Source organism: Dreissena polymorpha, chromosome 5 (assembly GCF_020536995.1).
Source record: "Dreissena polymorpha isolate Duluth1 chromosome 5, UMN_Dpol_1.0, whole genome shotgun sequence".
NCBI classification, from domain to species: Eukaryota; Metazoa; Mollusca; class Bivalvia; order Myida; family Dreissenidae; genus Dreissena; species Dreissena polymorpha.
Window position 1 is genome coordinate 46738034 of NC_068359.1, and position 25523 is coordinate 46763556.

General features: G+C 35.0%; 2 protein-coding genes across 10 annotated transcripts in view; one reads left to right on the top strand and one right to left on the bottom strand.

The window, feature by feature from the left end:
* The first annotated feature begins 205 nt into the window (after window positions 1-205).
* LOC127880730 (E3 SUMO-protein ligase NSE2-like) overlaps window positions 206-25523 on the top strand; it is a 97558-nt gene continuing 72240 nt past the window's right edge. The window contains exons 1-6 of one of the 3 annotated variants that reach the window (XR_008049715.1): window positions 206-401; window positions 2221-2426; window positions 5671-5792; window positions 8338-8473; window positions 10108-10288; window positions 14223-14669. Coding sequence is in view for 1 of the 3 variants with exons in the window: in XM_052428096.1 (XP_052284056.1) it covers window positions 2309-2426; window positions 5671-5792; window positions 8338-8473; window positions 10108-10288; window positions 14223-14328 (663 nt within the window). In the remaining 2 variants the exon portion in view is untranslated. Of the gene's footprint in view, window positions 402-2220; window positions 2427-5670; window positions 5793-8337; window positions 8474-10107; window positions 10289-14222; window positions 14749-25523 lie in introns of those variants that run through there. The other 2 variants (XR_008049716.1, XM_052428096.1) reach the window with 2 other exon arrangements.
* The window catches only part of LOC127880727 (centromere protein P-like), a 128699-nt gene continuing 119458 nt past the window's right edge, over window positions 16283-25523 (bottom strand). For 3 of the 7 annotated variants that reach the window (XM_052428086.1, XM_052428089.1, XM_052428091.1), the window contains exons 5-9: window positions 24872-24960; window positions 22556-22638; window positions 20773-20934; window positions 18509-18597; window positions 16283-17992 (exon numbers count right to left, since the gene is read on the bottom strand). In XM_052428086.1, the coding sequence (XP_052284046.1) occupies window positions 17880-17992; window positions 18509-18597; window positions 20773-20934; window positions 22556-22638; window positions 24872-24960 (536 nt within the window). In that variant the 3' untranslated portion in view covers window positions 16283-17879. The remainder of the gene's footprint in view (window positions 17993-18508; window positions 18598-20772; window positions 20935-22555; window positions 22639-24871; window positions 24961-25523) is intronic. The other 4 variants (XM_052428093.1, XM_052428088.1, XM_052428090.1 and 1 more) reach the window with 4 other exon arrangements.

The following is a 25523-nucleotide window of genomic DNA, read 5'->3' on the forward strand; positions in this document are numbered from 1 at the left end:
CAAGTTTATGATATTTCAGGGATTCAGTAGTGAACACCTGTTCATGCCCTATAATTATCTCCGAAAGATAACATCCGAATAATAGTAAAAAGTGTAAAACATGCCTTCCTGTCAACTATGATTTTTTTAGAGAGTACATGAAACGATTATTTAGTATATTGTAACCTTCTATAATAAGGGAGACCACTACGTAGGAGATTCTGTAACCATCTGTGGGTTACCTCCCCTTTTGTAAAATTTGTCATTGTTTTACAGCGTAGCGCCAATTTGTTCCGATTTTAAAAAGAAGAAACTTGTACCTATATTAAGTCAGATAAAATTAAAAGATTACTCGAACAAATCTTACTGGACAAGATGATTGCAGCATTTTTGGTTCGTATCGATGGTTTGCTGCGTTGCAAGTAAGTTAATTAGTCAGTTACCATAATTTCGGACAAATAATTGCCGGACCTTTAGAAAGTGTATTCCAGTGACATTCAGTAACACGAGTTTCGGGGCTTTGAAACACTTCTAGAAGGACTCTGTTTGACAGTTTAAGGTACTCTGTGTATGGAATATAGCAATCAAAATGATTGGCAAAGGTGTTCTTAAAAAAAATCAGAGAATATTCATTTCTAAACAAGTAAATGTTAAATGCTGATATAATGCCAAGCACATGTTGTGTTATATATAAAAAGGTCACATTGAATAAGCTCCTTATAGATCTTGAATAATAACATTAACAGTGTTTTTCCTCTTTATAAAATGATACCTTTCCCAATGCGATTTGTTGACTATTTTTTCCGATTTGAAGTTTTAACATTTCCTTTACAGAGAAAAAATAAAGAAAAAAAGCTTTTATTTCAATTTGAGAAGCGTTATGAGATCTTTACACAAAGTAGCCTGCAGCACCGTAGTCTCGCAGTACATGAGGAATATTCACTTGTGTCTAAAAACAATCTTCATATATCAGATAAATTATTTAATGGCCAATCATATTCAACTTAACTTAATTGGATTATTGCCTTTTTATGATGAAATTCTTTCAATATCAACTGCGGTAGAAACCAAAACAACAACACTGTTGTTGTTTTTTTGCACGGTAAATTTGCGGTAAATAGGTTTAACTGCACTCATATTAAATTAAACATGAATAAACAAAAATCTAACAAACCATTCAAAGTAGCAATCAATAACATATGTATCAATTTAAATATATGCAATTTAAGACATCAAGTAAAAGAAATTATCACAGTATTCAAATTTTGTTATAGTCTGAGTTTTACAACATATAATTACCAAAAATCAATTCATACTGGAAGCATGAAATGTTTTCGGTCAGATTTGACAAGTAGGTCATGAAGGTTTGTTTACAAACAAAATCCATAGGGTGCTAATGAAATACCATGAGTTAACCCATACCACGAGTTAACCGGGTTTGAGTATAATTGCCATGTGGAGTCACGAAATTACGTAATTGAGGTAACATGCATTTTGTGCTGATTGGTAAACAGTGATGAAATTTCAAAAGAATGATAAATTAAATATTTCATTATGCTTAAATTGATGTTAGTTTTCCAACTTACAAGTAGGTGTTACCTGTTTGTTCATTGAGTTAATGTACCATAGCAAATATAAAGATTGTCTTTCATTAAAGAACTGTTTGGTTTTCTTCTGCTCAATATGCATCATCAGTAACCTTTAAAGCGAGATTATACGATTTGTGTTATGCGTTAAATTGTAATATTGATAAAATATGTTTCAATAACACAAAAAAGGCAAGACAAATTATACATTAAATAAGAATTTCATAAAATGCAGCAAAGACAAATAAGCACCCCGAGCCGATTGTGACGAACATATTTTCCAACAATAACCGAAGCAATCGTCTTTTCATTAGGACCAGAGTTAGTATTCATGTGTCGTATGAATATATATCGTTGCAAGAATTTAAAATGAACCGTTAAACTAAGTTTAGATTCACATCGTACGTGCATGAAATAGATGCTGGCGAATTCGACTTTAAAGCCGTTTTCGATTTCAGAATTTAATTATATATCTGGCTTATTTCGCATTTTTTGACACATGTTCTTCTGAACTTTTATTTTCTTTTATATTGAAATATATATATAATAAGTTTTTTACACATTATATATAAATTCATTAATATTTGACAAAATTGTATAATCTCGCTTTAAACCAAAAGCTTATCTTAACCTGTATCTGCATAATTGTATGTAGGTAACCTAGAAAGACTACACCATAAGTGGCTGCTAGTAGCAAGAAAATCTGTTGAAGCCAGAGACAGCCCAGCTGACATCTGTTAGCTATGTCCCACTCATTTGCCCTCGTTGATGATGCAGTGCGGTCGGTAAACACAATGGATGACTACTTCAATGTCGGGATGGATATCTGCACCGACATTGGGCTCGAATTCATGGAAAATGGTACATGTTTATACCGTTTATAATTAATATAAATGAAAGATATATATTTTTAGATCAACATTTCCATAGTAATAAAGACATCTTTTCCACTGGTGTCAGTTTGGTCTCATGTATAAGTTTGGCAAACAATCAGTAAATTCACAGGAATGGCTGCTTGTGGGATTTCATTCAAATTGAATTTAAAAAGCAGTATTACCCCTTATTGAAATGAGTCTGTATGAAATGTGTTGTATCTCTAGTTCAAAATTTGGCAAATTATTTTTCAGTAAGCTTGTTTGTCAGGTATTGTTTTAAATTTAGAGAAACCATTCAAATTTGTATCCTTATTTTCCATTACACAATAGTTCTAAGACTCTTTTTGGTAACTGGAGTTTTAAGGTTGTCAATATAATGGGTGTCTTTAGTCTTTACGCTTCAAAATGTTACATTCACTTGCATAATGTGGTGGCATAAGCTTTGGATTTCCTCTCACAAACCTGAAACTGAATCTTCATACTACAGTTATTTACATGTGATTGATTTTGTTTCGAGTTGGAGGTCTCAAAGTCAATGTCATCAGAAAATGAATGTTCAGTTCAAGTTGTGAAAAAATTTACCATTATTTGCAACCATCAATTTTAGTATAGATTTGGTGTGAATGTGGCAATAAATTATTGAAAATGGATTCAGGGGCATATTTATTACTATCTGATCTATTGTTTATAGCTTCATGAGCCATGTTAAGAATGATGGCATCTGATTGGATGATATGTTGATGTGACCAAAGACATCATAATGAACCTGTGTACTATATATTCCATATTGGACAATACAAGGATTACCATACTATTTGTTTGAGTATACCAAAAGCACATTAATTAAATAAAATATTAGTGCTAAGCTTGATACTGAGAATCGTGTACTGTCTTAGTAATTCCCAAATTATGGTAATAATTGAGCCATGTCATGATAAAATGGGTCTTACACCATATGTGACCAGCTTAGCTCCACACCAGCCTTCAGAATGCTAACAAGAACACGAAGCCTTATGTAACTTTTGTCTTTATAGCGGACAGAGTACAATTGTAGTCATTAAAATAATAAATGGAATAATTTAAAGGGGCCTTTTCACAGGTTTTGGCATGTTTTTAAGTTTGTCATTAAATGCTTTATTTTGATAAATGTAAACATTGGACCTAAAAAGCTCCCGTAAAAAATCAAGAATACAATTAAAAAACAGATAACCCTGAGCAGGACTCGAACCACTGACCCCTGGAGTCCTGGAGTAAAAAGCCTACGCATTAGACCATCGACCATCCTTCCTTAAACGATTGAAGATGTATTTTATACTACATATCAGCGATCCTAGTAGTTTCACAAAATATAACGACAACAAAAGAACTCTCCAAATTATTCAATCGTTTCGCGTTGCAACGCTTTATAATTTTCAGGTTTTTAAATCGTCAAAAGATGCATATAAAGGCTATTTTAGAGCATGGTAAATGTTCAGTATTACGGTTTCTTCACAAATATCATAACTAAAAGGAAAATTTGCGAATATGACACAACTTTTTTCAATTTTGTCAATTTACCAAACCGTGAAAAGGCCCCTTTAAATAGATATCAATATGAAAAAGAAAGGTCATTTACAGCATAGACTGACAGCCATTTTTCAATAACATGCTTTTTGCAATTTGCTTATTGTCTTTATTTATCCATACGCTTAATTATCTTTGATGGTGATTTAAAATTTTGGATTTTATTGAAAAATTATGCTGCAGGAAAACATTTCTAAACCCTTTCCCGCTAACAACGATAGTAAAATTGTCTATATGCAACCAGCTTAAAGCCAGAACAGCCTATGAGTTACTCTATTTAGACTATAAAGATTTTATGTTTTGTGCTGCTCGTCAGTATCTTATGGTTTAAAATGAAGCCTTTGAAACTTAAACCTTATAGAGAGGGCTTCAATTTAATAAGATTTTCTAAGGGACTACAAACATGTCAAAGTAGTATCTAAGTGGTATTACAAGGTTGATGGAATTGAAAACACAGAGGTTTTTCTGCTATGTAAAAAAGGCCGTAAAACAGACCCTGTCCCAAAGCAAGCGGACCCGATCCCAAACCTAAATAATAAAAAAAATCCCCTTTTTGTATGCCCCCTTTCTAAGAAAAGGGGGTATATAGTTTTCGCACTGTCCGTCAGTCTGTCTGTCAGTCTGTCATACTTTTCGTGTCCGCTCTCTAATTCAAATAATTTTCATCCGATCTTTACCAAACTTGGTCAGAAGTTGTATCTAGACAATATCTAGGTCAAGTTAAAATATGGGTCATGCCAGGTCAAAAACAAGGTCACAGGGTCACTTAGTGCAATCAAAGATTTAGCATGGTGTCAGCTCTCTAATTGAAGTAGTTTTCATCTGATCTTTACCAAACTTGGTCAGAAGTTGTATCAAGACAATGTCTAGGTCAAGTTCGAATAAGGGTAAAAAACTAGGTCACAGGGTCACTTAGTGCATTTCAAGGATTTGGCATGGTCTTCGCTCTCTAATTGAAGTAGTTTTCATCTGATCTTTACCAAACTTGGTCAGACGTTGTATCAAGACAATATCTAGGTCAAGTTCGAATATGGGTCATGCTGGGTCAAAAACTAGGTCATGGGGTCACTTAGTGCATTTCAAGGATTTAGCATGGTGTCCGCTCTCTAGTTTATGTGGCTTTCTGATTTATTTTGATATTCTAAGACATTTTTATGCCCCCGAAGGAGGGCATATAGTGATCGGAGTTTCTGTCCGTCACACTTTGCGTTTAGATTTCGAAAAATGCTCATAACTTCTATGTTGTTTCAGATAGCAATTTCATATTTGGCATGCATGTGTATATGGAAAAGGCCTTTCCATGCGCACACAAATTTTTACCCCTGTGACCTTGAACTTAGGATCCGCGTTTAGGTTTCAAAATCTGCGTTTAGGTTTCGAAAAAAGCTCATAACTTCTACCAAGCGTATATAGGGGGCATAAGTCAACCTATGGTGACAGCTCTTGTTTTTTTAAAGAAAGATGTCTCTTATGACTTATGATTATAAGACTCTATATCTCAACTTTATGTTGTAAACATCCTACAAAATATACAACTTCAATTTAGTCCTTTTTGTTAATAATTATTCCCAAATTTGCCACTTTTATGGAATAAAACAATCCCAATTTGACCAGACTCCTTTTGCCAAAATGGCTAAAAAACTCCCTAAAACATGGTTTTCTTTCAGCCAAACCAGAAGATGACACCAGTTCATGCATACACAAATTCAAAGATGTTATGATTAAACTGGTGAACATGAATAATGAGGTACAGGCCTTGAAAACTGCAGTGGAGGAAGTCAAAGCTAGGGTATTCACTTGTGTTATTACTTTGATATATTTTGTTTTACTCTTGTGGATCATATCCAGTGGGGATAACAGTAAATAGACACAGAATAATAATATATATTGAGTAGTATTCGATTGTTATGTTAAGTAACATGAAGAAAATGTTTTCCATCTAATTGATTTTTAGCTTGACTATTATATATGAAATATCTATATAGTGGAGTTATCCTACTCACCCCAGCGTCGGCGTGAGCGTTGAAATGTTAAAGTTTGCGTACCACCTCAAATATTTTCTATGTGCCTTGAAATATTGCTTTTATATTTTGCATACTTCTTTACCAACATGACCCCAATCTATAAACAAGAGCAGACACCTGTAACAAGCATTTTGTAAGAATTATGGCCCTTTTCCCACTTAGAATATGCATATTATTGATAAATCTATGTTAAAGTTTGCGTACCACCTTAAATATTGTCTATGTCCCTTGACATTTTGCTTTTTTATTTTGCATACTTCTTTGCCAACATGACCCCAATCTATAAACAAGAGCAGACAACTGTATCAAGCATTTTGTAAGAATTATATTCCCTTTTTATACTTAGAAAAATTGAAAATTTGGTTAAGTTTTGTGTTAAGGTTCACTTTATTCATAAAGTATCAAAGCTATTGCTTTCATACTTGCAACACTTACTAACTAACTAAGGGAACTGTGCAGGCAAAGTTATGTAACTCTGACTGGCATTTTGACATAATTATGGCCCCTTTTATACTTAGATAATTTAACATTTGGTTAAGTTTTGTGTTTTGGTCCATTTTACTCCTAAAGTATTATAGCTTTTGCTTTCAGACTTGGAAAACTCTCTAACTATTGTAAGGGGACTGTACAGGGCAAGTTGCATAACTCTGGTTGTCTTTTTAACGGAATTATGGTCCTTTTTTGTCTTAGTAACTTTGAATATTTTGTTAAATTTTGTGTTTAGATCCACTTTACTTTTAAAGGCTATTGCTTTCAAACTTCAAATACTTTCTTACTATCATGAGGTTACTGTACCTGGCAAGTTGAATTTGACCTTGACGTTTGAATGACCTTGACTCAAATTAATAAATTTTGCTTAAATTGCCATAACTTCTTTATTTACGATCAGATTTGATTCATACTTTGACAAAACAACACTTACCTGACCTACCACAATGGACTCCACCCAAACCATTCCCCACACCCCATCCCAGAATCTCGCCCTCAGTCTATACTGGGGGACATGTTGTTTTTGCCCCATCTGTTGGTTTGTTTGTTGGTTTGCGTCAAACTTTAACATTTGCTATAACTTTTGCAATATTGAAGACAGCAACTTCATATTTGGCATGCATGTGTATCTCATGGAGTTGCACATTTTGAGTTGTGAAAAGTCAAGGTCAGTCTTCAAGGTCAAAGGTCAAATATGTGTCAAAATCGCTCATTTAATATACACTATAACTTCATAACAGCTTCTCATATGCATGGAGCTGCACATTTTGAGTGGTGAAAGGTCAAGGTCATCCTTCAAGGTCAAAGGTCAAATATATAGGGGGGGGGGGGGGTAGGACATAGTGTTTCACAAACACATCTTGTTGTTTTCTTGTTTTTCTTTTTTTTTGAAAGATCATCTTTTAAATGACCACATACCCACATTAAACCCCCCTCTTCATCCCCCCACCCTCACCCAAAAAGAAATTTCTTTTTTTTGAAACATGGTAAAAAACAACAAATATTTATTTAATTTTTGGAGGACCGTCCAACCATCCCACCCAAGCTATTGCTATCAAACTTGAAATTAAATCTTATTAGTTTGTTTTATGTCTTTACACATGTTCAATAGATTATGTAAAATATACCTGAACTCAAAATTATCTATAAAGTACAACTTCTTTAAAACATAAGAGATCAATATGTTTCAATTATGGTCCTCTTCCACTTAGAATATGACTATATTACCTTGACCTTACTGAATATGAACAATTTCCCCATGATGTCTTACGTTATACTGTCAAGCACTCGAATAGTCGAGCGCGTTGTCTTTTGACAGCTTTTGTTGCTTGTATGTTGTTTAGGATTGAAAAATAAGTAATTACAATTTTTACTAAAGAAATATGTTTACCATTGGCACTGATGAAAAGACAAGTGCACATAAATTATATAGTATTGTATGAAAATCCTATTATTCAAATAAATTTGTTTTGGGGCCAACAAAATCATTTATTAAGTTAGTGAGCTTTTTTATCTGTCATATGTAATTGTCCTCCTGAAATTTAGTAGCTGGGTATTTTGATCAGTAGACAACCCCCCCCCCCCCCCAAAAAAAAAACAACACAAACGCACACACAAAAACACCCTTTTAACTTAACTTGATGTAATTAAACTAGTGTTTAGTGTAAATCTAATGTAATCCTTGCTTGACATAACTTCATTTATATAGATATGAATTTCATCAGCATGAGAACTTGATAATTTGTGTTACCACCAATGGAATGTTAAGCCATCCTGTCTGTTAGTTTTGTTTAACTGCTTTCCTATCTCCCATGTATGCAGGACCCAGAAAACAATGAAACACTGGCAGAGGTGTTGGAAGCAAGGCTGGCTGTGTTGAAGTCAAACTTTCCAGACGCCCAATACCATGAGAAAGTCAAGGAATTCCAAGAGAAAATGTCCAAGGCTATGAAGCAAGGTCAGTGTGGTCATTTAGTTTAAACAATATTAATCTTATAAAATACACATGCAAGCATACATGGTACCTTTGACATCATTACACACAGGGCTATAGATAACAAGCGTATGTGCGTTATTACGCAATTAAAATAACCAGAAACGTAATTAAATTCAAAATCAAGCGTACAAAAACGCAAATATAAATTTAATAACGTAATTCCCGTAAAAAACCTTGCGTCACGAAACGCAATTCTTACAAACACCGGGCGTATTTTTTAAGACTGGTTATTTCCCATACAAAAATGTACCGGATAGTTTATATGCTGTCCTATGAAGAAAAGAAGGCAGTCTTTCCAGCGGTTATCAACCTTTGGGGTAAATTACTGTTCGTACTTATTCGTAGACCCGTCCGATTTCTACTTTCATTTTCTTAAAATATCAAAATGGCCACTCGTGGCCGTAGAAAGAGAATCGTCACACAAACAAACATCTAAGACAGGTATTTACGCCAGAATATTGGGGAAACCGAAAGCTTCTGTGCTGCTTTGCTGAACGATCTGTTGAAAGATGTGATCATTTCTCCCGAGAATTTAGTTCGCCCGTTATTATCGGAGATTTTGAATGAGGTTGTTAAACCCAAAAAAACACGTTATGGGTAGTGTAAGTGAAAAAACTTTTAAAAAGTGGTGAAACAAACACCCGTGGCTGGTGATTGATATGGAAAGTGGAGTTATAAATGTACATTATGCACAAACATGAAAAGTAATTTAAAACTAACTAATGTTGCTATATTTATTTTTCACATGCACATGATAATATAGTAATCTTAGTAGATTTTTATTATATTATATATGTCATTCCCTAAATTACCCAATTGAGTTTTAAAAAAAACGGGGGTGAAAAAACCCAATTAAGCTCAACAGAAGGGGGTTAAATTTTTTGCTAAAATCTATTGAATTTACAAAAACCCTATTGTTGTCAAAACAGGGGGTGAAAAACCCAATTACCCAAAAAATTATCTATAGCCCTGATTACACATTTTTCGTACATCAATATGACATTAAATAAAATAAAAAAATGAGTAAAATAGCTGTGCAGATGCTAAAAAAATAACTACCTGTATTTATTTGTATGTACCATTAAAACACATCTGCCCGCTTGTAACTCAGGAAGAATACATTTTCGTGGGACTGGTATTCATGTGATGGACTCTTTTTACAATTTAACATATACAGAATTTTTAGCTCACCTGAGCACAATGTGCTCATGGCAAGCTTTTGTGATCGCCTTTTGTCAACTATTATTTCGTCAACTCTGTCCTTGATTTACAAGTTTTGTACTGGTCCATGATTGTATCATACTAACCTTGCCTGTATTAACCCTTTACCACATAGATATGTATTTTGATGCATTTGTAGTCCCTTAGAAAGTTTATTTTAATTGAAAACCTTTCATACCAGATTAAAGTTGTTTAGGCTTCATTTCGAACCCTTAGATACTTATGAGCAGCAAACAGCATGAACCTGAACAGACTGCGAGTAACTCGCAGGCTGTTCTGGTTGTATGCTGTTTGCGCATAGCCATTTTCACTTTGCTTCTAAAAAGTGGTAAAGGGTTACGTAACAGAACACCATTATTTTTGTGTTGTGACAGAGAGCTCCAGCAAGACTGGACAGGGAGAGATGGAGATTGAGGTATCCCAGGAGACCTTGACCTTCAAGTGTCCGTACACTGGGAAGGTCATGGAGTGTCCTATGCGCAACAAACACTGCGGCCATTCCTATGAGAGGGATGGCATCTTGCAGTACATCAAACAGAGGCAGAAGAAGGCTAAGTGAGACTTCTTACATAGGACCTGTATTTCAACCTTGCTGTGGGAAAATAGGGTTTAATGTATGTGCTGATTCAATCGGCACAAGCCAATCAGGGACAAAACTTTCTGCTTCGACTAGATTTATGTTTAGGAGAGACCTTTCTTTATACAAAAAAATTCATAAGAGCATTAAGTGTCATCCCTGATCAGCCTCTGCAAATTGCACAGGCTAATGTGGGATGACACTTGACACACATGCATAATGCCCCATTTTCTCAGAGCTCGGCACATTTAGTATCCCATTATTTTTGCAGCCATGTGTCTTTAACTTGACCTTTCACTACTCGCACAAATGTTTGCGTTGCCTTCAGTGTCTGCAAACTGCCCTGGTTCTGTTAAACAAGCAACATTTGTTCCTACTTCATTTATGAACTTGAAACTTCACACACATGTTTTGGGTATTTGTGTGAGGTCACCTACCACATTCCATAAAACCTATCTGCAATTTAGCAGAATTTTTCCCCCTTTTGAACTTTGTATTTAATTTAAACTTCTCACATGTGTTCAGGGTCATTTTGTCAGGTTACCAATTTAACGAAAATCAATATCCCAGTGTCATCTACAGGTAGTTAATTGAAACTTCACAACATGTGTTCGGGATCATAATGGCATAAAGGTTAAGGTCACATTTAACACTTGACGTTTGTGCATAGTCCATAGATGGTATCAGTGATAGTAGATGTTCATGTTGCTCTCATTTTTAGTTCGGCTGTTTTCGGAGAAAACCCGAGGTATTGTCTTAGCCAGCTCGTCTTCCGGCGTTGTGCTAAAACCTTTACATTTTGTTAACCTTTTGAACATTGGCTCTAAAATCAAAGTGCTTCCACCTACAACTTTGAAACTTCATATGTAGATGCACCTTGATGAGTTCTACCCGCCACATCGGTTTTGGGGTCACTAGGTCAAAGGTCAAGGTCACTGTGATCTCCAAAAAAAAGTTCTGACAAGCTTTCATTTATTCAAAACTGCACCCGTAGCCGAGCATTGGCACCCGTTATGCGGTGCTCTTGTTATTTCTTTGCATTAGAAGATTTGTTTTGATAGTTTTTAGAGGACAAAACTTATTGGTGCTTCCGTAAAGGTCAATGTCACCATTCTTTAAAGACCTTATGTTCAGCATCAATTACAAAGGACTGGTACTGGAAGATTCATCCTATGTTAACTGTTAACATTAGTCCTGTCACCCAACTCTTTTCTTTGTCTAGTGACAAATATCGGGGATATGTTTGTCCTTTGGACACCTTTCTATATTCATTTTTATGTCCCCCACTATAGTAGTGGGGGACATATTGTTTTTGCCCTGTCTGTTGGTCTGTTGGTTGGTTGGTTGGTTGGTCTGTTGGTTGGTTGGTTGGTTTGCGCCAACTTTAACATTTTGCAATAACTTTTGCTATATTGAAGATAGCAACTTCATATTTGGCATGCATGTGTATCTCATGAAGCTGCACATTTTGAGTGGTGAAAGGTCAAGGTCATCCTTCAAGGTCAGAGGTCAAATATATGTGGCCAAAATCGCTCATTTTATGAATACTTTTGCAATATTGAAGATAGCAACTTGATATTTGGCATGCATGTGTATCTCATGGAGCTGCACATTTTGAGTGGTGAAAGGTCAAGGTCATCCTTCAAGGTCAGAGGTCAAATATATGTGGCCCAAATCGCGTATTTTATGAATACTTTTGCAATATTGAAGATAGCAACTTGATATTTGGCATGCATGTTTATCTCATGGAGCTGCACATTTTGAGTGGTGAAAGGTCAAGGTCATCCTTCAAGGTCAGAGGTCAAATATATGTGGCCCAAATTGCTTATTTTATTAATACTTTTGCAATATTGAAGATAGCAACTTGATATTTGGCATGCATGTGTATCTCATGGAGCTGCACATTTTGAGTGGTGAAAGGTCAAGGTCATCCTTCAAGGTCAAATATATGGGTCAAAATTGCGCATGTACCGGTGATGTCACTTCTGCAATATTGAAGCTAGCAATTTTATATTTGAAATGCGTGTGTATCTCAAGGAGCTGCACATTTTGAGTGGTGAAGGGTCAAGGTCAAGGTCATCCTACAAGGTCAAACATCATATAGGGGGACATTGTGTTTCACAAACACATCTTGTTAATTAATTTAGAAATGTCATGCTTAGGTCGAACTCCACTAATGTTGAGAACTGCTATTAGGATCACATTATTCCAACACCATCTCAATTGTTTATGCGTATTTACAAATTCATAATTGGACATGCTTATTTAAGAGTTCAAATTATACTTTAAATCCCAATGTTACTAACAAGAGTTTGTTCTCGCTTGTTGATTTCACAAGTTTGTCAATTCATTTATAAGATGCAATCAATTACCCTTACCAGCTCGCACAGTAAAATAATTGAACAAATAGATTTTAGTTTTGCACAAACTGAACTTTATTTAAATAATACTGAGTTTTAAACAAATAAAAAATAAAGCCACTCTCTGTGAAAAGGGGGTTTAATGCATGTGTGTAAAGTCTCCTCCCAGATTAGCCTGTGCAGTTCGCACAGGCTAATCAGGGGCGACACTTTCCGCCTCAACTAGATTTTTGCAAAGAAGAGACTTTCTTTAAACGAAAAGGGTAAAAGCGAAAAGTGTCGTCCCTGATTAGCCTGGGCAGACTGCACAGGCTTATCCGGGATGATGCTTTACGCACATACATTAAACCCCCTTTTCACAGTACGGCCAACATTAAGTTATGTAATATACAGTAAAACATCCAATCACATTGTGTAGTAAGGTCACTCACAGATTTATTATAAAGAGGAGGATTAGGATTGTTAAAACTTTCTTATTAAGCTTACCTAGGAACATTTAATTCTACATGTAATAATTTTTATTTAAACTTTTTTTTCTCAGTCCTACAATTTTGAAATATTATTCAACTGTATATGATAACTGCTTTTTATGTAACTCGTTTTTGTTAATAATTACCTAGTAGAAAAACAGAGAGGAGAGAAACAGAGAGTGCGTTGTCCCTTTGTAAACAGAGAGTGCTTTGTCCCTTTGTAAACAGAGAGTGCTTTGTCCCTTTTTTAACAGAGAGTGCTTTGTCCCTTTGTAAACAGAGAGTGCTTTGTCCCTTTGTTAACAGAGAGTACTTTGCCCTTTTGTAAACAGATAGTGCTTTGTCCCTTTGTAAACAGAGATTGCTTTGTCCCTTTGTAAACAGAGAGTGCTTTGCCCCTTTTTAAACAGAGAGTGCTTTGTCCCTTTGTAAACAGAGAGTGTTTTGCCCCTTTGTAAACAGAAAGTGCTTCGTCCCTTTGTAAACAGAGAGTGCTTTGTCCCTTTGTAAACAGAGAGTGCTTTGTCCCTTTGTAAACAGAGCGTGCTTTGTCCCTTTGTAAACAGAGAGTGCTTTGCCCCTTTGTAAACAGAGAGTGCTTTGCCCCTTTGTAAACAGAGAGTGCTTTGCACCTTTGTGTTTTGCCAAGGATTGAATGTTGCTAAACTGGAAAAAACTAACAATGTGCTGTTATTTACTACTGAACAATAAAGACATTATTAGTCCTATCAATTTTTTTATTCAGTGTTTTTATGGTCATATTTGGATCCCTTATTTTGCCCTATTCCTTAGGCATTTCCCTAAAATGCCCAATTGAAGGTTTCCAAAAACAACATTTTGGGGGAAATAAAATGCAACATTTAGGTAATTTCCCTATGCATCTCTTTATGGGTTGAACCTCAGTAAATGTAATATTGAAAACACTTATTCAAATCGAAAAGAATTTGTCAGCAAAAAAATATAAAAATACACCAATTTTAGTCAAAACAAAATGATTTCTTCCAATCTAAAGAGCCCCATGCCCCATTCCCACAATGGTGGGAGATAATTAAAATGTATTTTCACAAATCAATTACTTGCAGGTGCCCTGTGGTCGGGTGTGCCAATGAGAAGCCCATCGTGCAAGAGGACCTCGTAGAAAATAGGGAGCTCAAGCGTTACATCGAACGCAAAATAAAGTCTCAGTGAAGAGGATTTTCGGACACGGTCATTCGTGCCTTCCTGCTTTGTTATTTGTGAACATTTTAACCTCGTTCTGGGAAAATAGGGTTAAATACATGTGTGTAAAGTATCGTTCAGTCTGTAAAGAATAATAAGGGACGACGCTTTCCGCTTAAACTTGATTTTCTCTTAGAAAAGTCTTCTTTTAAACAACAAATGCCAAAACAGTGGCAAGTGTCGTCCATGACTAGCCATGATAAGCATGCACAGGCTAGTCTGGGACGATACTTTACGCACATGCATTAAGCCCAGTGTTTTCGGAACGAGGCTCGTGTATTTACTTGTTTAACCGTTGAACTGACCAAGAGGTATTCTTTGTCGTTGTCTATTGCATAACAGGTGTCATTCATGATAGGATTTGAAATAAAAGGGCATTATAATCCTCAACATGTTAGTTGATTAATCAGAACCATCCGTGATTGATAAATCAATTAGAGTAAATATGTGTGTATGTGGCATTGTATTTTTTGTGATTAATTAATCAATAAGACTTAATACAGGTGTATGTGGAATTGTATTATTTGTGATTAATTAATCAATTAGACTTAATATGTTGACTTGTATTATTTGTAATTAGTTAATCAGTTAGACTTTATATATTTAATTAAATAATTCTTGATTAATTAATAAAATAAACTAGATATGTGGAATTTGATTATTCAGTCGAACCATGACATTTAATCATGTCATCCATTTAAATGTGAGTTAATCCTTTTTGTAATGTGTGGTTTTAGTAAAAAAAAGTATATTAACTCAGCATGTGGTTTAAAGCACACAAAAAAACACAAAGTTAATTGAATTAAAACTGCTGAAGTAAATTCTGCTTACTGTTTAGTAATTTGTTTAAATATGAAAAGGTACTTTTTAATGCATCCCTTGATATTTCTGAAATGTTGTTAAAAGCAAGTAGGCGTACATATCATTACGAATAAAAACCAATACAATACTTTGCTTGAAAAAAACACTTAATAATACAGAATGATATATAATAAGGTCCTTGCATTTTAAATTGTGACAATTATGAGATGTATTTATAATATATATTTAAAGGTTTAAATCTACATACACACAAATCTTTTAGAGAATACAGTTTTGTTAGTATCAAAGAAATGTACATTTTTTATGCCCCCAAAGGAGGGCATATAGTGATCGGACCGTCCGTCCGTCTGTTCTTCAGTCACACTTTGCATTTTGGTTTCGAAAAATGCTCATAACTTCAATGTCCCTTCACATACCAACTTGATATTTGGCATGCATGTGTATCTCATGGAGCTGCACATTTTGAGTGGTGAAAGGTCAAGGTCATCCTTCAAGGTCAAAGGTAAAAAAACATGAATCAAAGCGGCTTAGTTGGGGGCATTGTGTTTCTAACAAACACATCTCTTTTGTATCTGTTTGTCAACATCATATCATGTCTCAGGTTCTATTCGTGAGGATTATTTGATTAAATGATTCATCAGCACATCACCAATATTTGAGCCTTGTTCTGGGAAAAAGGGGCTTAATGCATGTGTGTAAAGTGTTGTCACAGATTTAACCGGTGTAGTATGCACAGGCTTATCATGGACTACATTTCCGCCTTAACTGGATTTTTGCTAAGAAGAGATGTCCTTAAACAAAAAAAAACAATAATATCGGAAAGTGTTGTCACTGATTTGCCTGTGAAGACTGCACAGGCTTATATGGGTGTAAACTTTATGCACAGGCATAAAGCAGTTTTCTTGGAACGGGTCTCATATATAATTATGATGTCATCCATCAAGCATTTTGTGATTCAGATCAATGTATTCTTTGTTCGGCAGACTACTGAAATTGTCTTCCTTTCTTCAGCTTTTTATACCGAAACTCTTCGATAAAACTTTTCTTGTAATGCCATAATTAGTATTTCTAATACTTAATTTATTACGAAATTAATAATAACAAAGGTACATAACTTTTATTGACACGAATACCAACTTACAAAATTTGAAGAAAACAATAAAGTCAGATTTCACACAAGATTCATATTCATAAAAATTCTCATGCACACATGTCAATACCCACATTATTACAAATGTGGAATAACTTCCATTTTATGCAGTTTAGGAGCTTTTTAAGAGGTGAACATAAAATACAACAGTTAGAACATGCAACATAGGTAGAAACTATTCTGAACTATGTCACTAATAGTGAACAAAAATACAACAATTTAAACATGCAAGATGGGTAGAAACTATTCTGAACTATTTCACTAATTGTGAACAAAAAATACAAAAACTAAAACATGCAAGATAGGCAGATACTATTCTGAACAATGTCACTAATTTTACTTCAAATTTGAATTATCTTAGGTCAAAGCATTCCCGAGATATTGTGCAGAAACAAGTTAACTTTGACAAGCTCCTGAGACCTAGGCTTTCGTCCTGTTTACATCAACACTGATAGGTGTTTTCGTTTAGTTTGAACATCATTTTAAATATACAGGTAAATTTTTTCTAATGTGCTTTGGATTGGAAAACAAGGTTGATGTGACACTTATAGTAATTCCTCTCCGTTTTGTGGAGTTTCGACTGTAAACAGTGTGGTCAGAAGTCGAACTGTAAGTGTTTAGTTTACATTTGAAAAGGGTAGACAATATTTAAAAGAAAAGAAAAAAAGCAGAAACAACATTATTGAATATGTTTCTAGTTTTGATGAGCTGTAAGTCTAACAAAATTCCTGTCTTCCCTTGCCCATAAAGAAACATTATACCAGTTTGCAAAGTTGTAGGTCAAAAGCATTCTTTTGATATCAGAAGAAAAAGAAATGAGCATTCTCAAAATTAGTGCTTAAACAAATTTCCTGTTAAAAGACACATTGACATTAACCTCTGACCTGATGACTTCATTATCAATAGGCTTCCTTTCTTTAGCAGAAGTAACCACTATATAAATATGCTGGATCTAAGGTCAACGCATTACCAAGAAATCATTGACATTAACCTTTGACCTGATGAACTTAAAATCAATAGGCTTCCTTCATTTAGCAGAAGTGATCACTGCAAATATGCTTGATCTAAGGTCAAAGCATTACCAAGATATCATGCGAAAACAAATAAACGTGACAACCCCGTCACCTTGACCTTTTGACCTAAAAATCAATACCCATCCTTCTTTCCGTCCAAGTCACCATCATTTTTATATGCATTGTTGCAGGTATAAGCCTTCTCATAGATATCGTACAGAAACAAAATGGCCAATCGACTGACCTTCCTACAAACAGACCTACTGACCGATAGACATGTGCAAATCAATATACATGGCTTGTTTCGAAACAGGGGCATAATAAAACAAACAAACTTGAACTAAACAACTATGAACTTTAAGCTGCTGCCTTTGTGTCGAACTTCAAACATTGAGGACTATTCAGCCATTAGATTCTGATTGCTTTCTTACTTTAAAACTTTTGATTACTTCAGCAGGATGGCTCTGACAAATTACAGGTTGAAGTAGCTGATTTGAATTTGAAATATAGTCTTAATTTGAAATGGTTCTCATACTTCATTTCACTGTTTCAATTAAGCTATTAATAGAAGCCTCAATTCCAAGCCTTTGCAGCATCAGCTGGAAATTCTCATCCACACTTTCAAGGAAGTCTTTTTGTTTTTCTTGCACTGAAAAAAGGTATTTAGATGTATTTATTTCTATCCACATTTTCTAAACTCGTACAATTGAAAAATCCACCTTTAAAAAAAGTGAAAGATGTAATTCTACCTATTTAAAATCATTAACTATACAGGTATAGGTAAAAAAATCATCACAAATCAATAAATAATGCACTTTTCCCAAGAGTTGACATTCTAATTTGTGCTCCCATTTATTAGTTTTACTGCATTTATATGCCTGAAAATCTACGGTTTCAAACCCAGTCTTGAAATAGGCCTGATAAGACCATCAATATCCTATACTTCAGAGGTCACCGCAGCGATGTGGGTAAGGTTTCCACCTAGAGACAAGGTAAGAGGCGACTTATGCTGGTTATGCACAAAAAACTGACTCGAGAGAGTTTCATTAAGCCTAAGGCTTTCGATGCAAATGATGCTAAAATAGATTCAAACTTATCCCCTATACTTTACGCAGTGCCGCCATCTTAATTTCCTAGACTGCGCACACTACAGCCTTGTGCTTACCAGACTCTGGTACTACCACTTCCAGTCGTATGTCTGGGACCACCGAGCTCTCACCCTCCACCTCGAGATTCCAGGTTAACACCAGGGTACTAAAATATGAGCCTTATTGTGGGAATACAGGGCTTAATGCATGTGTGTAAACTGTTATCCAGGATAAGCCTGTACAGTTTGCAAAGGCTAATCAGACGACACTTTCCGCTTTCGTTGTATTTTTTGTTTGAGGAAGTCTCCTTTTAGCAAAAATCAAGTTCAGACAGAAAGTGTTGTCCCTGATTAGACTGTAAGGACGGCACAGGCTAATCTGGGACAACACTAACCATATGCATTAAAGCCTGTTTTCGCAGATCGCTGCTTAAATCAGTTTATTTGTTAAATACATTAATTATAAAGCACATGTTACATGAACTGACAATAATTATGGTCACTTTCCTCAGTTACACACATAGCTACAGAATCTAGGTTTTAAATGTTTGAGTAACTGAAAAGAACAGACTGTTATCTGTGGTATATGCCTTTAAATTCTTTATTAATTGTTTTTGCTGCCATGTCACTTGTGAACTAGCGCTTACAAAACATGTTTGACAGGCCTTTTCCAGCTGTATCTACATGCCTGTTAAACTGACCTATTCCCAAAGCAAAATTGTTTAAAAAAAATCCCAATTGGAAAAATAAATAAATAAGTGTCTAATTATTAATATATCTTAATTTTATTTCAAATACATCTTAAAAGTATGTAACTGTTTGTTTTTATGTTGTTCTTAAATTGAATATTATAAAGAGTTATATTTAAAAACAACTCCCAAATCAGTGGACTTTTTGCGTGAAAATATTCCCAATCCGGAAATTGGATTTTTCCCAAAATTTCCCAAATATTTGAAATTTCTGTACAAGGACTTGTTTCAGTCTGGATGTGTATTATTCTGTGACCAGCACTACACTTAATAACTGTTTCCTGCGCCTTTTGATGCCATCACATTAAAGTTTTCTGAGATGACATCAGAATGTTAGCAGGAAACCACATTGGGATATTTAGTGGAAACATTGTAATGTATTAAGATATTCATAATAAGTAAGAGTAGATGTAAATCTGTACTAAGATATGTTGATGAGTTGGATTTAACAATTTAGAAATATTGAGCAGACATTGTTTTCCTACACCCACCAGCCGGATATGTTCCCAGTATACCGACCCATGAGAAAATTCTTACCGGTCATGAGGTCCAATAACTTTAAAAATTTACCGGACCTCACCAGATTTTACTGGACCTCATTCTTCTTAAACCAAACAATATAAAGTACCATTATAGTACCATTATAGAGTTTATTTTTATTATTATGACGTTAACATTGTTAAATAATTTTAAACATAATAACATAACAACTCAATTTAACCCCATTATATGAAAACTTTCTTTAAAAATATAAGAAAGCTTTGTGATTTTTTTTATAGATAACAAGTAATTTTAAACAGCCATATAAAACACTAGTACTCGCAAAGGGGGAAATCAGGAATTAGAAAAATATAAGTCGCCATGGTTTAGTGTATACGGTGTACATCTTGCGACTGGGATATTGTGGGTTTGATCTCACTGAAGGAGGGTTCTATAGATCTCCTCAAAAGACACCAAGCAGAGCTCCAGATAAGAGGCGTATCTGCGTATATACGCATTGAAAAAATAAAAAAACGCATTAAAAATCGTCCCAGTACGTAACAAAACGTAATACAAATCTTGGTAAGTATTTTAAATCGATTAAAGTGCGTAACCGGTTTAACCAATAATCAAGTTGACTTTTTAGGTAAGCTAACCTTTGAATCAAAAGTAAGTCAACTTGTAATAAAAATGGCGGCCCATCATGTTAGTGGATCAAAAAAGGGACGTTTTAAGCGACCAGCGGCTCCTGCGGGAATATTTTTAAAGAAAGTCTGTTCATATCGTCATTTTAAATAAATTCTGTTCGCATTTAATAATATAATTAACAAATAATAATATTTCTAGATTAAACACGCCAGTCAGTTTTCGATGGAAAATACCCCTAAATATTCCTATATACCCTTTATGGCTGAAACAAAGGAGTAAAATACGCTTTAACAATAATATCAGGGGGTGAAATACATGTACCCTTTAGACTAAATCCTTATCTGGAGCTCTGACACCAAGTACTAGTTTTACCCGGGAAATAGACTGAAAAGCATTTCAATAAGCCTTTGGCTTTCTATGCATTTCAGCTAAAATAAATACGTTTATACTAAAAAAACACCCTACCAGTTGTTTGCCTTGATATTCAACAGGTTGGTGTCCACTTGCATCACTATATTCGGGTATTCTGCAGTGAAGTGCTTGAAAGTCTGTGTTTTAGCCTCTGTCCAGCGACTATAACCTTTCACAAGGTGCAGAAAACCCTGGACATTACCCTGGGCCGACATTCTGAATGGACAGGTAGATGAATATTTATTTAACAAAAACAAACAAGAAACCGTCGGAGACAGGTGATGCTCCCCAAAGATTTTTTTTGTCACAATATTGCACTATATATTCAGATAAAAGGAAACGTCTTGAGGGCACAGTAGTTGGGGGGATAAGAATTTTTTTACAGAAAATTTTAAAGGGCCATAACTCTGTATAAAAATCATCTGACCTGAACCCGCTGATAATATGCACATCTCCTCTTGGTAGTGAAGCTTCCCATAAAGTTTCATTGAATTCCGGTCATTAGTTGCTGAGAAATAGCCCGGACAAAAATTGTGCATGGACGGACGGACACACGGACAGACAGATGAAGCGGCGACTATATGCTCCCCCCAAAATAAATTTTGGTGGAGCATAAAAAGATTATTGTTAGAGATATTTTTTTTTAAGTAAAGCCCATTCTGCTGTTTGATATATCACTAAAGATTTTATAAACAAATAACAGGGGTATTATTTTGTGGTTTTCCTTTTTTTTATGCCCCCCTTCGAAGAAGAGGGGGTATATTGTTTTGCACATATCGGTCCGTCCGTCCACCGAATGGTTTCCAGATGACAACTCAAGAACACTTTCGCCTAGAATCATGAAACTTCATAGGTACATTGATCATGACTTGCAGATGACCCCTATTGATTTTCCGGTCACTAGGTCAAAGGTCAAGGTGACTAGAACCAGTAAAATGGTTTCCGGATTATAATTCAAGAACGCTTACACCTAGGATCATGAAACTTCATAAGTACATTGATCATGACTTGCAGATCATAACCCCTATTGATTTTCAGGTCAATAGGTCAAAGGTCAAGGTCACAGTAACTCGACACAGAAAAATGGTTTCCGGATGATAACTCAAGAACCCTTACACCTAGGATCATGAAACTTCATAGGTACATTGATCATGACTCGCAGATGACCCCTATTGATTTTCAGGTCACTAGGTCAAAGGTCAAGGTCACAGTGACTTGAACCAGTAAAATGGTTTCCGGATCATAACTACATGTAAAGAACGCTTACGCCTAGGATCATGAAACTTTATAGGAACATTGATCATGACTCACAGATGACCCCTATTGATTTTCAGGTCACTAGTTCAAAGGTCAAGGTCACAGTGACTCAAACCAGTAAAATGGTTTCCGAATGATAACTCAAGAACGCTTACGCCTATTTTGATACATTTGAAGTCCCTTAGACAGTTAAATTTAATTTAATACCTTTGTTACTCAATTCAAGTTTTAAAGGCTTCATTTCCAACCCTTAGCTATTTTGATACATTTGAAGTCCATTAGACAGTTAAATTTAATTTAATACCTTTGTTACTCAATTCAAGTATAAAGGCTTCATTTCCAACCCTTAGCTATTTTGATACATTTGAAGTTCCTTAGACAGTTAAATTTAATTTAATACCTTTGTTACTCAATTCAAGTTTTAAAGGCTTCATTTCCAACCCTTAGCTACTGATGAGCAGCAAACAGCATAAAACCTGAACAGACTGCGAATTACTCGCAGGCTGTTCTGGTTTTATGCTGTTTGCATATACCAATTTTCACTATGCTATAAGTGGGAAAGGGTTAATCCAGTTACAACCTTTCAATATGCTCTATCAGGTCAGTGGTGAAGACATCAGATGCTGCGATCGAAAGATCTGTCACATGGCTCTCTCCCGTGTCCTGGCATTGAGAACCATATCCAGCTTGTTTAAAGCCACATAAATACTTAACCCTTTGCATGCTGGGAAATTTGTTGTCTGCTAAAATGTCGTCTGCAGAATTTCTAAAATTAGCATTTTTTTCTATTTTTTTCAAAGAATACTATTAGTATAGTACAGTTTGGATCCTGATGAGACGCCACGTTTTGTGGCGTCTCATCTGGATCCAAACTGTTTGCATAGGCCTTTAAAATTCGGTTCCCGCACTGAAAGGGTTAAAATCAACAAATATTTTGTAAAATATTTCATGAAATAAAGTAAACGTATACAAAATCAGTGTTCCTTATAGCAATAGCCAAAATTTAAATATTATATGTGGTCTGGTAACATTGATTTAATGAGAAACAAAATGCTTGTGTTTTTTTATTTGATGTGTCACAATATATTTCATGTGAATTGGCTATTTCTATGAGAAACACTGATTTGTTATGGGTATACTAAATTTTATGAAATATATTACGAAATATTCGTTGATTTAGAGTATTTATGTGGCTTTAACTAATCTTAGAAAGTAATAATATTTTGGATTGTAATATCCAAAGTGGCATTGTATAAAGAAACTACAAACTAAATAATTCAAAACTAGATACATACTTATTGCCCTTAACACCAAGAAAGTCACTGACATTATGCTTGACATGCTTATCTATTTTATCATTTGATGGTGTCTAGCTAATAGAAAATGTATATTAAAAAAAACCAGAAAAATAAAAATGTAAAACAATGATACAAATAGAATTCTCAAAAGCATATTAAACAATAATTGAATTGAATAGCTTTTCTTCACACACCCTAAATAATGTGAATTTTAGGTAAGAAATATTGTTGCTGATTTTTAAGAATGAAAATATTTATCACTGGAACATTAAATGATCTGAAAACAAGAGCTGTCACCATAGGATGACTTATGCCCCCTATAAACGCTTGATAGAAGTTATGAGCTTTTTTCGAAACCTAAACGCAGATTTCGAAACCTAAAAGCGGACCCTAAGTTCAAGGTTTAGGTCACAGGGGTAAAATTTTGTGTGCGTATGGAAAGGCCTTGTCCGTATACACATGCATACCAAATATGAAGGATATATCTCAAGGGACATAGAAGTTATGAGCATTTTTCAAAACCTAAACGCAGATTTCGAAACTTAAACGCGGACCCTAACTTCAAGGTTAAGGTCACAGGGGTCAAAATGTTTGTGAGTATGGAAAGGCCTCGTCCATATACACATGCATACCAAATATGAAGGTTATATCTTAAGGGACATAGAAGTTATTAGCATTTTTCAAAACTTAAACGCAGATTTCGAAACCTAAACGGGGACCCTAAGTTCAAGGTCAAGGTCACAGGGGTGATAATTTTTGTGCGTATGGAAAGGCCTCGTCCATATACACATGCATACCAAATATGAAGGTTATATCTCAAGAGACATAGAACTTATGAGCATTTTTCGAAACCTAAGCGCAAAGTGTGACGGAATGACAAACTGACAGACAGACGGACAGACAGACAGACGAACAGATGGACGGACAGTCCGATCACTATATGCACCCTTTTCTTCGAAAGGGGGCATAAAAATACGCTGAAACCCCCTGAAATTTGGAAATTTGCGTTGTGAAATCTTAAGATATGGAATTATGGGTATTTTTAATATTTTGGTAATTAATTGCACAAACCCATCCGAATATTCTTGTCCATACCTACTTGCTAAAATGTTTAGTTTCAGTGCTCATTTATTATTTTCACTTGCAGATAATGTGCTTTTGCAACAAAATTTACACAACTTTCCTTCCTTTTGGGAATTTTTCTGACAGCATTTGGTAAATTTGTTGTTTTTCCTCCATTGAGAAAGTGCCTTATACAGATTCTTTACAAAAAAGGAAAAAAAGCTGCATTCATATGTTAAACTGGAATAACATGCTCGAACTGAATGCAAAATACACCAAGCTTGTATTGCCTGAATGAATGTTCACTTCCAATAGACTGATCCCGAAATTCACTCGAGTTTAGAAAACCTTACTTATCCCTCGGTACAAACAATGCTGGTCCATTGTATCACCCAATGATAGCTCGAGTTAAATAATAACGGTGATAAAGTTTGTGATATTGAAAGGATTATAAATGGGTCTGCTTTATTACCAGCAGATTATTGGCTTTTTCCCAAAAGGTTGCTTTTCCGGATACCCGTACATATATTGCTCACCAGTGACTCTTGCATGAGAAACTTCAACTGAAACTGTACATCCCTGTATCGCCCTTCGATGGTCTTCCGGATATTCACAGTCAGTCCATCTACAGATAGGTGAGAAGCATGTTGTGGAAAAATCAGGCTAAATGCAAATGCATGATGTGTCTAAATGGATCAGAATGTGAAGTCTTCAAGCTAATCCAGGACAACTCTTATGGCTATTATGATATACAAGGAAGTCTATTCTAAACATGAACACTTCAATTCAAAATTATTTATGTATGCTTGACAGCATTAAAAGCCTACAGTATACTGAAACTAGAGCTGTGTTTGTGAAACACCATGCCCCCTACTGCGTTTTGAAGCAATGCAGCAGCTATTTTCGAGAAAATTGTTAAGTCCAAGGCCCATAACTTTGCCAAAAATCAATGGACCGGAACAAACGTCACACTTCATTCTGTAAGTCATGTAGGTAGACTCACATACCAAAAATCAGCTAAATATCTGAAAGCCTTTTGTAAAAAACCTCCGGAAAATGGTTATTATAGAGAAAATGTCTAAGTCCAAGGCCCATAACTTCGCCAAAAATCAATGGACCAGCACGAAACACACATTTCATCTGTATGTCATGGGCTTGAATGAAACTCACACTTCTTCTGTAAGTGTT